This window comes from Coregonus lavaretus, assembly GCF_964263955.1.
Source record: "Coregonus lavaretus genome assembly, chromosome: 2".
Taxonomy (NCBI): Eukaryota; Metazoa; Chordata; class Actinopteri; order Salmoniformes; family Salmonidae; genus Coregonus; species Coregonus lavaretus.
Genome location: NC_139989.1, coordinates 7,883,518 through 7,896,951, shown reverse-complemented (window position 1 = coordinate 7,896,951; position 13,434 = coordinate 7,883,518). Strand labels below are relative to the sequence as shown.

The 13,434-nt window shown below is 43.6% G+C and overlaps 1 protein-coding gene across 1 annotated transcript in view; it reads left to right on the top strand.

Annotated features, from left to right (window-relative positions):
- The window catches only part of LOC311099966 (receptor-type tyrosine-protein phosphatase mu-like), a gene marked incomplete at its 5' end in the record, with an annotated part of 135,228 nt that overhangs the window by 64,113 nt on the left and 57,681 nt on the right, over positions 1–13,434 (top strand). The window contains 2 exons of the mRNA XM_084140689.1: positions 503–638; positions 3,268–3,297. Coding sequence (XP_083996815.1) covers positions 503–638; positions 3,268–3,297 — 166 coding nt within the window. The remainder of the gene's footprint in view (positions 1–502; positions 639–3,267; positions 3,298–13,434) is intronic.

The following is a 13,434-nucleotide window of genomic DNA, read 5'->3' as shown; positions in this document are numbered from 1 at the left end:
AAGCCGGAGAGAACATGCAGCCACATACAGGCCCTGCAATACGAGAGCTGTGTAAATGTCACTGTCGTCACTCTAAAAAAACTTTCTACATTACATGACAATACATTTAATATGGAAAGGGCCCAGCTCTGCATTTTAAGTCTAATACAGTAAGGAGTCAGTAGTGCACACATCATTTATTTGCCATCTGGAAAAAGGGTAGTTGCTGGAGTTTTCCAACTCCTAACCACAGAGTTAGACCAGAGTTAGACCACCCAGTAGACTTAAAGACAGTGTTGTCATAATGAAGTATAACAACAATGTATGAATTCAAATTTTTCTCGTTTCAAGCCTTTCCCTGTAGTCTAACATAGTCAACGCTCCACTGGCAACGGGTGCGGTCTTAAGTACTTGATGAGAATGAAGTGTGTGGTGAATGATGTGACAACCATGATGATAATGATGACACGGATCCAAAATGGCCACCTGGTGAACGTTATTGCCTATACTCTTTGATCACCAGGGACTGCGACCAGGAAGCCTGACGCGGTGGAGCCAGAGAAGCAGACGGATCACACGGTAAAGATCGCCGGAGTCATCGCCGGTGTCTTGCTCTTCGTCATCATCTTCCTCGGTGTGGTGCTGGTCATGAAGAAAAGGTAAGAGACTATCAAGGTCCACTGAATAAATACATTGACTGTATTGAATGACTGTTTGAAGGTTTCCATTCCCTCATAGCTGGTCACCGAGGTCTAGCGTTAAAGGGATAGCTCAGGATTTTGGCAATGAGGCCCTTTATCTACTTCCACAGATTCAGATGAACATGTGGATACCATTTTTATGTATCTACATGCAATTTGAAGGAAGTTGCTAATCTAGTGTTAGCGCAATTGCTAACTAGCATTAGCGCAATGACTGGAAATCTATGGAAACAGCTAACATACCACGAGTTCATCTGACTCTGGGAAAGTAGATAAAGTGCCAAAATCATTGCCAAAATCCTGAAGTGTCCCTTTAAGCTGTGGCTTTGGGAGAGTTGTGTGCTTAGTGTAATTACATAATAGGCCAAATCAAATTAATTCCCTCTGATTGTCCTTTCACCTTCAAAACCCTCTGCATCGTCAATGGCAAGGCTAAATAATTGATTTGATGACACTGATAAGCGCCATTAAACTGTTTATGGCACTGCTATATGGTGTGCATTGAAATATTCATATTCCCCCCTTCCCCCTTCCCCCTCCACGCCGATACCGCCCTCCACTCAAACAAATGTCACTGTATTAATGACCCCGGCAATGGGAATAGGATAATATTTTAGGCTTATCTTGTGGCGGGAAAAACTAGCAAAGATAAAAGGGAAAAATGTATGAAAGCGCTTTATTATTATACATTTTTTTCAAAGAGCCAGAGATGCCTGTGGCTGTGTAGCTGCAGGCTAGTTTACATTAGCCCCAGTCCAATGCCAGAGGGAGAGGGGGAAAGAAGGGAGAGGGTGTCTATGCTACACAGCAGCCCCAGGAACTAACGCTGAGCAAATAGCCAAACTGCCTCCTCACACACACACACACACCCACACAAGTACTTGATGAGCACCTTAATTGTGGAGGATGGGCTTGTGGTATTGGCTGGCGCGGATATTAGTGGAATGGTATCAAATACATCAAACACATGGTTCCATGTATTTGATGCCATTCCATTCACACCATTCCAGCCATTATTATGAGCCGTCCTCCCCTCAGCAGCCTCCACTGATACACACACACACACACACACACACACACACACACACACACACACATAGCACAATGGGGAATTTAAGCAGATTTCTCTGGGTTATGTGCTTGTGAATACCAGTGATGCTAGACTATCTCCACCCTGCACTCAGTATCTAGAGGATAGATCATAGATACATACTGTATGGTTGTCAGTATAGCTATTGTTCTGTATTTCAATTCAATGAATTCACTGAATTAATGATGACCTCAGGAATGTTTTACTAGCCTGAAATATTTTATTTTAACGATTCTAATCGTGAATCAGGGACCAAACCACATTAGCAATTTTTTGTTGTCTTTGAGAGTCACCAGTGGTGGAAAAAGTACCCAATTGTCATACCTGAGTAAAGGTAAAGATACCTTAGTAGAAAATGACTCAAGCAAAAGTGAGTCACCCAGTAAAATACTACTTGAGTAAAAGTCTAAAAGTATTTGGTTTTAAATATACTTAAGTATCAAAAGTAAAAGTATAAATCATTTCATATTCCTTCTACTAAGCAAATCAGACTGCACAATTTATTTTATTTATTATTTATTTAAGGATAGCCAGGGGCACACTTCAACGCTTTGACAATAATTTACAAACAAAGCATTTGTGTCCGTCAGATCAGAGGCAGTACGGATGACCAGAGTTCTCTTGATAAGTGTGTGAATTGGACCATTTTCCTGCCCTGCTAAGCATTCGAAATGTAACGAGTACTTTTGGGTGTCAGGGAAAATGTATGGAGTAGAAAGTACATTTATTTTATTTAGGAATGTAGTGGAGAAAGAGTGCAAGTACACATACCCCAAAAAACTACTTTAAACTACTTAAGTAGTACTTTAAAGTATTTTACACCAATGAGGGTCACATAGTGTATGTGTAAGAAAAAGTTTAGGCTTGTTTCTAATAACAAGTGTCCATATTGTGTGTTATTGCATACACACTGTATCATTACTTCCCAATATTCTGGATGAGTGCAATTTCCTGGATTGTCAAACAGTATATGTGTAAAAAATAGTAGAGTCATACGTTTGTGAATATAATTATTCACTGCTGTTGTAAAAACATTATTCCAGCTAGAGTTCCTGATAAACTTGCTCTCTAACACGGCTCCATTGAGCTTCGTCCTCTGTCCTCTTCCTGCACTCTCTCACTCTCCTAATAACACTGTGGCCCACCTATCCTCTCCTCTCAATAACAGCCCATCACCTTCACTAAGACACTACGCTACCCACAATTCTCTCCTGCAGCACCTGCACACCTGACCTAGCCTGCCAATCAGCAGGTCCCACCTATCCCCTCTACACCCAACGCATGACGTTGTCGTCCCCAGCAACCACCTAGCCTCAGTCGTACACGTAAACCGTCACTGTATGCTGCCATATCGTGTTTTTTTGTTTCATTTCTATATATTTTTCTCCAGTACATTAATATTTTTACTTTTTCTTTCCTTTCCTTTCCTTTCCTTCCATTCCATTTCCCCTCCGCTCCCCACCACTGCTTTTATCCTACCACCACCCCACTCGGCAGAAGAACCTATCACTCCTACACTTATTACCTGTAAGTAACCCACTTTGTGACTGAAAACGCTTAGTGCCATGCTTTCTCTCTCTGCGACCACCACCTTGATTTACCATGCATGAAACCTCTTGGTGACTTTCCTTCTTCTCCTTTCAAACTGACAGCCAAGGCTTGAGCTGTCTAACATTAGCTAACGGTTAGCTAAAGGCTATTCTGCACCTCAAGGTCCAATTTGAAGTCCAATTGCAAAAATCTAAGTGCAATTGCAAAGATGTTTACAAGAGTGGATAACGTATAGAATATAATTGATCTAAATTAATTGGAAAAACTGACGCTCAAATGAGACAAAATGCTTTGTTTTAAATTGTGACGACACTCCAGCCAATGCTGTAGTTTGAAAGGGGACCTGGATCAGTCACTACTATTCTAAAACGGTTAGAAAACCCATAGACTTAGATACTATATTTCTCAATACACATAAAAAAAAATAAACATCTCAGTTTTCCCCTTGCATTGTGCTTTCTAGAGTATATTGTGCTTTATTGACTAAGAGGGAAACTTTCTTCTCTGTAACCCAAGTAGCATTGCTCCATTGGAATGACCAACTAACCCAGCCCGACCCATTTCAGAATAGCTGCGTGGGCATGAAACAACGAGAGGGGGTCGGTTTTGTGTCCGACGCCTCTCGGCATAACCCTGTCCCAGAATCCACCTAAACCCGCCAACTCCCATGATTCTCTCTGTCTGTGGTCATTTCAGCACAGCTCATCTTTTTTATTTGTTGTATTTTTTCCTCCATGTTTTAGATCAGTTGTTTGTGCATGGCCCTGTTGACAGCATGTGAAATTCTCATCAGTACAATAGTGCTAAAAGCCTACTGTGATGGTGACGATAGCTAAAAGTTTGATTATATGTACTGTGTGTGGCAAATGAGCAAAGAAGAATTGTAGCCAGCATTGTGTATTAGAGCTATGGATTTTTAAACATGTACTAATATATATCAGAGTCATAGAGTAAGAATAGCTTCTGAGATGCCTTGGATTAAATGTGTCCTTGGTTTGCTATTTCAAAGTCTGTCGATTGTTCAGTTGATTTGCTTTGATTAAAAACCGGCAGTTATTTCATTATTAATTGCAGGTACTCGTTATATACGCAGTCAATCAGAACATCTGTACATATAACCCGAATAAAGGGTTATTTTTGGGACAGAGACAATGGCATTCATGCAGGAATGTGAGCTGGCTTCCGTGTGTGCCAACTTGTTTTCAGTAGGGGCGTGAGCAGCTCAGAGAAGCGGCACAGAGGAGAAGACCCCTCTGGCTAGGATTTGAATAAGACTCTGCTGAATGTCCATAGGGGGAAGAACAGAAGAACAAATAAATCCCAGATATGAAGACATTTTATCTATCTATATTCTAGCTACATTCACCCTCCCCTCTCTATTGGGAGCTCCTTGTCTAGGTCTTCTCAGTGACTTCCAAAACATGCTTTTGGATTGGTATACCCAGTTTAGTGTTCCATGGAAAGAAGAGAGGGATTTTTAAAGCAGGAGATGCGGTCCAGATTTTCTCTTTCTCCATCTAGACCTCTATCAACCACCCTCGCTCTCTCTCCTTTCTCTCTCGCTCTCTCTCCTTTCTCTCTCGCTCTCTCTCTCTCTCTCGCTCTCGCTCTCTCCCCCTCTTTCTTTCTCTCCCTCTTTCTTTCTCTCCCTCTTTCTATCTGATTCCCTAGTCTTCTCTCTCCTTCATGCTCTTCCCCTTCCTCTCCTTCTCCCCCTCCCCCTCTCTCTCCTTGGCCGTTTAAGTAGGAGTAATATGGTAAACGGTGTGAGATTATGCTGCTCGGTTCGCGTCAGGGCCGCCGAGCCGTGAGCTCATGTTTAACAGTGAGTCGCTTGCCACTCGCCTCAGATTGAGCCGTCACATGCGCCCGGCGCTCTAATGAAATATTGAATGTAGTTTGCCTTTGATCCGATGCACACTACAGTAGAGAGAGCAGAACAGGTGAAGGCAGGGAAGAGAGGAAGAGAGGTCTCTGGGGAGAGGTCTGTCCAGATTTTTACATTTGATTTACTAATGATACCATTCCTCCATTGGGATACATTGAAGTGGAAGAGATCAGGTAGTAAATGGTACAGTGTATGAACCTGTGTTCAAATCTTCATAGACTCGCTGCTTTACAGTAGAAGTGTTGTATTATATTGAGTCAGGGCTATAATGTAAAGAGCACTACTGTCTCATACATTCCTCAACCAAATGCTGAGGCTGGTGCTGGGCTTGTTCCCTCCCTCTGCAGATAGACTGGGGATGCATCCCAAATGACACCCTATTCCCTATATAGTGCACTACTTTTGGTCAAATGTAGTGTGCTAAATAGGGAATAGGGTGGCATTTGGGATGTGGTGTGGCTGTGCGAAAGATGCAGAACCGCCAAGATGCCTCTATCATTTCCCTGGATGCCTTTTTCTGTGGGAATGGTAAAAGGCAGCATAAGACATCTTGATAAAACAAGAGCGGAATAACTGCCTGGGATGAGGAATGAGCTGAGCGGGACGCTTCCTCTCCATCTTCTCTCCCCGACGTTCCTTTTTTCCCTCTTTCTTTCATGTACACACACACACTCCTACACACGAATGCATGCACACTTATTCACTCACTCATACACACACACACACACACACACACACACACACACACACACACACACACACACACACACACAGAGAGAACCCATGGAGACAGGCACATTTAACTGTGGCCTTTCAGCAGCCGAGTGGGGCCCAGCCCGGCGCATGAAAAAGCCTTAATTAAATCCTACAAAGAAGCGCTCACTCAGAACAAGAATCAAATTAATTGCAACAAGGGGATGCACATTTGTCTGGCTGACAGGCACCGTCATTCCAAAGAAGAGCAGGGAAGTTGGAGAAAGGAGGAGAAGGAGGTGGTAAAAGAGGGAAGATGAGAGGAGAAGACCATTTCGCTCATCTGTTGTGGGACTCGACAGGGTTGTCCTTTAACTCCCTTTGTCATTAGGGTGACGGGTCATTCCCAAGCCACCTGAGTCGACACTCCGGTTTTCTCTTACATATAGACCCCCTTCCTGTGTCACTGCAACGAGATAAAGAGGGTTATATTCATTAGACACCAAATGGAAACTGATTGAAACAGGGAGGAACTACTTGGACTTATCCAATAACAAACGTTCAATTTTGTGTTCCGTTGCTAAATGTTTTGCTGCTGTGTGCACTAATGAACACGACTCTGGCTACAGGGCATTGGCTGGATATTAGATGCCACACTTCCCCTGAAGTGAACGCGCTAGAGCACATCATGGGGAATTTACAGGCCGTTAGCCTAACTTTAGCTGTTAGCGCCCAACCAGCCGCGCTAAATGGAATCAGCCCGCACTGCAATAAAGCCGTCCTATCTGATCCTTGTTACACGAGAGGTGGCTGCACTTACGTGCCACAGCCCTATAAAGGTGTCTCTGACGTACACGCAATCACACACACACACACACACACACACACACACACACACACACACACACACACACACACACACACACACACACACACACACACACACTAGCGCGCCACCCTGAGATGCTTTAGCATTAATGGCACTCATCCGCTTCTCATTCGATTAGCATACATAACCGCTAAAGTGCAGGTGTCTCACGAACTGAGTAGTAAGTGGTGTTGCCAAACCTCGTAAGGAGCCCATTAGAGTGAGTAACGTGATTATAGCATAGGATCTAAGTACTGTACTGTGTTCATGATTCCCTAGACGTTCTCAATAGAACTGTTATATAATCTACTGACTGACACAACAAAGGGCAACTCCAGTTCCACGGTTAGATGGAAAACGTGGACATTTTCGAAAACATATTCCAGTTGATTTCCTGTAAAAGCGACTGTTTTCCAGTGGTGTAAATAAAATGGGTGAATGTAGACTGTTTCCAGTTTGATGGTTTCAGCAGCCAGTTATTACACCCAACCGACAACACCAAGTGTATCTCTACCACTGTGTCAGGGGTCGGGGGTCGTTTGGAGCATTCTTTTATGTGGCGGCTCCGGGTCTAATGTGCTGAAAGCCGATGTCACACAGGGGGGCTCTTTTTCTTGGGTATAAAGGATGTGCCGCAAACACGGGTGACCCTCTGGTAGATTATACGATTTCTAAGAGCACCCGGTCTTATTTCAGCTCTGCCTCCAGGATCAATTCAGACTAGATTTATTTGGCTTGGGAAACCAAAATAGATTTGATTTTTGTCTGCAACAGGGTCAAGGGTGTTACTGGATCAGCCTCTTGTCTGATGCCGTCATTGTACGTTGGGGTCAAAGTGCAGATCCAAGTACAAATAAGAAATTACTGCTCCCACCACGAACACAGACTTTTATTCAGCGACTATGTTTCCAATTAACGTTATGTGTTAGACTACCGCAGGGTGAGAAGTCCATTCAATTTGGTGTTCTCTCTCTCTCTCTCTCTCTCTCTCTCTCTCTCTCTCTCTCTCTCTCTCTCTCTCTCTCTCTCTCTCTCTCTCTCTCTCTCTCTCTCTCTCTCTCTCTCTATTCCCCCCCTTTTTTCCCAGGTATCTCTGAAAACTGTCTATTGGTCTTTGTTGATTTCTGCTGAGGCAATTACTGTAGCGACACTGTAAATTACGAGTTGTCTTCCTTGCTTTGAGTTAATTCTCAGTGGCATTGGTTTTATATCTAATATAGTATTGGTGTCGTTATGTACCAAGTGTCAAATCACATCTCTTTTGATTAATTATAAATGTTCCTGTTAGCTGGTGGAAGTATATCTTTCTGTTTTATGAGTGAAAAATAAGAGACGTTTAATTTTACATTAGTGAGAGTACACACTGTAGATAAAAATAGTTCCAAAACATGTAGCTGTCTGTAACATGAAAACATACATATCTGTCTGTCTAAAGATATACATGCATCCTTCAAAGCAAACTTGATGGAACCAACCATGCTTTATGGGATGCTTGTAAGCAGCTTGAAATATTAATGACTAAAATGGTATGATTCTACATGAAGGAAAGGTAAAGAGTGCCGTCTTCTGAGTCCTTGGTCAAACTTCATTAGGTTTAATGCTACTTTTTATTTTTCAGTGACTTGTGGCACAAGAGTGTACACAAATATGGCTGTTGATGAAGTACTATTGAGCAGCCTGTTGTTTAGAGCCCTGGGGGTGTCAACAGTTAATGCCCACACCAGCCTTTCTGTTTATACAGTGGGGAGAACAAGTATTTGATACACTGCCGATTTTGCAGGTTTTCCTACTTGCATGTAGAGGTCTGTAATTGTTATCATCGGTACACTTCAACTGTGAGAGACGGAATCTAAATAAAAAATCCAGAAAATCACATTGTATGATTTTTAAGTAATTAATTTGCATTTTATTGCATGACATAAGTATTTGATACATCAGAAAAGCAGAACTTAATATTTGGTACAGAAACCTTTGTTTGCAATTACAGAGATCATACGTTTCCTGTAGGTCTTGACCAGGTTTGCACACACTGCAGCAGGGATTTTGGCCCACACCTCCATACAGACCTTCTCCAGCTCCTTCAGGTTTCGGGGCTGTCGCTGGGCAATACGGACTTTCAGCTCCCTCCAAAGATTTTCTATTGGGTTCAGGTCTGGAGACTGGCTAGGCCACTCCAGGACCTTGAGATGCTTCTTACGGAGCCACTCCTTAGTTGCCCTGGCTGTGTGTTTTGGGTCGTTGTCATGCTGGAAGACCCAGCCACGACCCATCTTCAATGCTCTTACTGAGGAAAGGAGGTTGTTGGCCAAGATCTCGCGATACATGGCCCCATCCATCCTCCCCTCAATACGGTGCAGTCGTCCTGTCCCCTTTGCAGAAAAGCATCCCCAAAGAATGATTTTTCCACCTCCATGCTTCACGGTTGGGATGGTGTTCTTAGGGTTGTACTCATCCTCCTTCTTCCTCCAAACACGGCGAGTGGAGTTTAGACCAAAAAGCTATATTTTTGTCTCATCAGACCACATGACCTTCTCCCATTCCTCCTCTGGATCATCCAGATGGTCATTGGCAAACTTCAGACGGGCCTGGACATGCGCTGGCTTGAGCAGGGGGACCTTGCGTGTGCTGCAGGATTTTAATCCATGACGGCGTAGTGTGTTACTAATGGTTTTCTTTGACTGTGGTCCCAGCTCTCTTCAGGTCATTGACCAGGTCGTGCCGTGTAGTTCTGGGCTGATCCCTCACCTTCCTCATGATCATTGATGCCCCACGATGTGAGATCTTGCATGGAGCCCCAGACCGAGGGTGATTGACTGTCATCTTGAACTTCTTCCATTTTCTAATAATTGCGCCAACAGTTGTTGCCTTCTCACCAAGCTGCTTGCCTATTGTCCTGTAGCCCATCCCAGCCTTGTGCAGGTCTACAATTGTATCCCTGATGTCCTTACACAGCTCTCTGGTCTTGGCCATTGTGGAGAGGTTGGAGTCTGTTTGATTGAGTGTGTGGACAGGTGTCTTTTATACAGGTAATGAGTTCAAACAGGTGCAGTTAATACAGGTAATGAGTGGAGAACAGGAGGGCTTCTTAAAGAAAAACTAACAGGTCTGTGAGAGCCGGAATTCTTACTGGTTGGTAGGTGATCAAATACTTATGTCATGCAATAAAATGCAAATTAATTACTTAAAAATCATACAATGTGATTTTTTGGATTTTTGTTTTAGATTCCGTCTCTCACAGTTGAAGTGTACCTATGATAAAAATTACAGACCTCTACATGCTTTGTAAGTAGGAAAACCTGCAAAATCGGCAGTGTATCAAATACTTGTTCTCCCCACTGTAGAAGGCGCATATGAGGACATTTTCCTTAAGTATACCCTAAATACAGTATATTCAATTACAGATGTAGGATCTTAATTTGACCTATATTGGCACAGCAAAATAAGTGGTAGGCCACACAAGCTCACAGAACAGGACTGCCGAGAGCTGAAGCGCGTTGCACGAAAAAATCATCTGTCCTCGGTTGCAACACTCACTACCGAGTTCCAAACTGCCTCTGGAAGCAGCATCAGCACAAGAACTGTTCGTCGGAAGCTTCATGAAATGGGTTTCCATGGCCGAGCAGCCGCACACAAGCCTAAGATCACCATGCGCATTGCCAAGCGTCGGCTGGAGTGGTGTAAAGCTTGCTGCCATTGGACTCTGGAGCAGTGGAAACGTGTTCTCTGGAGTGATGAATCACCCTTCACCATCTGGCAGTCCAACAGACTAATCTGGGTTTGGCGGATGCCAGGAGAACGCTACCTGCCCGAATTCATAGTGCCAACTGTAAAGTTTGGTGGAGGAGGAATAATGGTCTGGGGCTGTTTTTCATGGTTCGGGTTAGGCTCCTTAGTTCCAGTGAAGGGAAATCTTAACGCTACAGCATACAATGACATTCTAGACGATTCTGTGCTTCCAACTTTGTGGCAACAGTTTGGGGTGGCCCTTTCCTGTTTCAGCATGACAATGCCCTGTGCACAAAGCGAGGTCCATACAGAAATGGTTTGTCCAGATCATTGTGGAAGAACTTGACTGGCCTGCACAGAGCCCTGACCTCAACCCCATCGAACACCTTTGGGATGAATTGGAATGCCGACTGCGAGCCAGGCCTAATCGTCTTTACATTTACATTTACAATTTAGTCATTTAGCAGACGCTCTTATCCAGAGCGACTTACATGAGCAATTAGGGTTAAGTGCCTTGCTCAAGGGCACATCGACAGATTTTTCACCTAGTCGGCTCGGGGATTAGAACCAGCGACCTTTCGGTTACTGGCACAACGCTCTTAACCACTAAGCTACCTGCCGCCTCTTAACATCAGTGCCCGACCTCACTAATGCTCTTGTGGCTGAATGGAAGCAAGTCCCCGCAGCAATGTTCCAACATCTAGTGGAAAGCCTTCCCATAAGAGTGGAGACTGTTACAGCAGCAAAGGGGGGACCAACTCCATATTAATGCCCATGATTTTAGAATGAGATGTTCGACGAGCAGGTGTCCACATACTTTTGGTCATGTAGTGTAAATGGTCTGTGTGTTTTTGGCTTTTATTTTCTGGTATCGGAGAGAGCGTGGAAGCTTCACTGTTTGGTCAGGAATGCTGAAGTTCCTTTAGTACAAAATGAAAATGTGTGTTCTTGCAGTGCACAAGGAATTTGGTTTTAATTTTGGCCATGGAAAACCAGTTGGTTATTATCAAATAGGATAGCCACACAAATCAGGGCATGTGTTGGGATGTTTTGTTGCCCAGTAGGACGTGTAATATTGGGGAATAGAGACCCTTACTCTACACGTAGTGTGAAACCAAGTGGGCCTGGGTGCTACTCAGTTTCTGTTTCAGTAGAAGGGAGGTTTAGGGCTCTTGCTCTTCCCAGAAATGACCCCACAGTCGTCCTTCCATCCCTCCATGAAACTGACACATGTAGAGATATTTTCCAGTGAACCCTGTCTTTTTTGAGGTGATCTCTCGCTCCGCTGGCTGACAGCTCGTCAGCAGCCCCAAGGCTCCCATTCCTATGCACCTCCCTACATGATCAGCCATACATACAAATACATGCTTTTGTCTAGAATCTAGAATTGCCCCTCTCCGTTTTACCATGGGGTTTCATTAGCTATGTCAGATGTAGTTGATGAAAACCATTACATGTTGATACTCTTAGTCATATGTAAAACATAATTATGCGTGTATAGGAACGTGCAGATCAGACATGTATTAAAGATTCCTCGACTGAATAAGGGAAATAAGCAAATTACGTTGCGCTGCATTATTGTTTCATGTTAGACATGGCAGTTTATTGTAATAGTGAATTTATTGTAATACAGCAAATTTACTGTAAATGGTGAATTATACAGAGTTGTTAAGCCAAGACGAGCTCATGATTAATTAATTATTGATTAAGAAGATAAAACGCTGTTTGGGCCACTCATTCTATTATACGATTCTATTTATTCTTTATGTGGCCCTTGTAAGCCTCATTTGTCAAGCGAAGAACACGTTTTTCAAATGTCATTAAATCTGCTTCAAATTCACATTGTTGCAACATACTGTACCTGTTACACTGCTTCTCTCTACCCAATGCTCTGGTACAGAGAGAATATAGCCATCTCAAATCAAAGGCTGCTATATGAAAGGATATATTTCCAAATGCCACTGCTTTGCTTCGCTCCCAGTCTATTTCCAGGAAACTGTCATTCTTTCATGATATTATGAATCCCTGATACACTACATGACCAAAAGTATGTGGACACCTGCTCGTCGAACATCTTATTACAAAATCATGGGCATTAATATGGAGTTGGTCCCCCCTTTGCTGCTATAACAGCCTCCACTCTTCTGGGAAGGCTTTCCACTAGCTGTTGGAACATTGCTGCAGGCACTTGCTTCCATTCAGCCACAAGCATTAATGAGGTCGGGCACTGATGTTGGGCGATTAGGCCTGGCTCACCGTCTGCGTTCCAATTCATCCCAAAGGTGTTCAATGGGGTTGAGGTCAGGGCTCTGTGCAGGCCAGTCAAGTTCTTCCACACCAAGAGAGGGGAGAAGTCTGTCCACAATAAAGCGCTGCTCTGCCTACTTAACAGCACTATCAACAAGGCAGGTCCTACAGGTCCTAGTTTTGTCGCACCTGGACCACTGTTCAGTCGTGTGGTCAGGTGCCACAAAGAGGGACTTAGGAAAATTGCAATTGGCTCAGAACAGGGCAGCACGGCTGGCCCTTAGATGTACACAGAGAGCTAACAATAATATGCATGTAAATCTCTCCTGGCTCAAAGTGGAGGAGAGATTGACTTCATCACTACTTGTATTTGTGAGAGGTATTGACATGTTGAATGCACCGAGCTGTCTATTTTAACTACTGGCACACAACTCGGACACCCATGCATACCCCACAAGACATGCCACCCAGTGGTCTCTTCACAATCTCCAAGTCCAGAACAGACTATGGGAGGCAGACAGTACTACATAGAGCCATGACTACATGGAACTCTATTCCACATCAAGTAACTCATACAAGCAGTAAAATGTAGATAAAAAACCCCAGATAGAAATACACCTTATTGAACAGCTGGGACTGTGAAGCAACACAAACATAGGCACAAACACACGATAACATACGCACTATACAC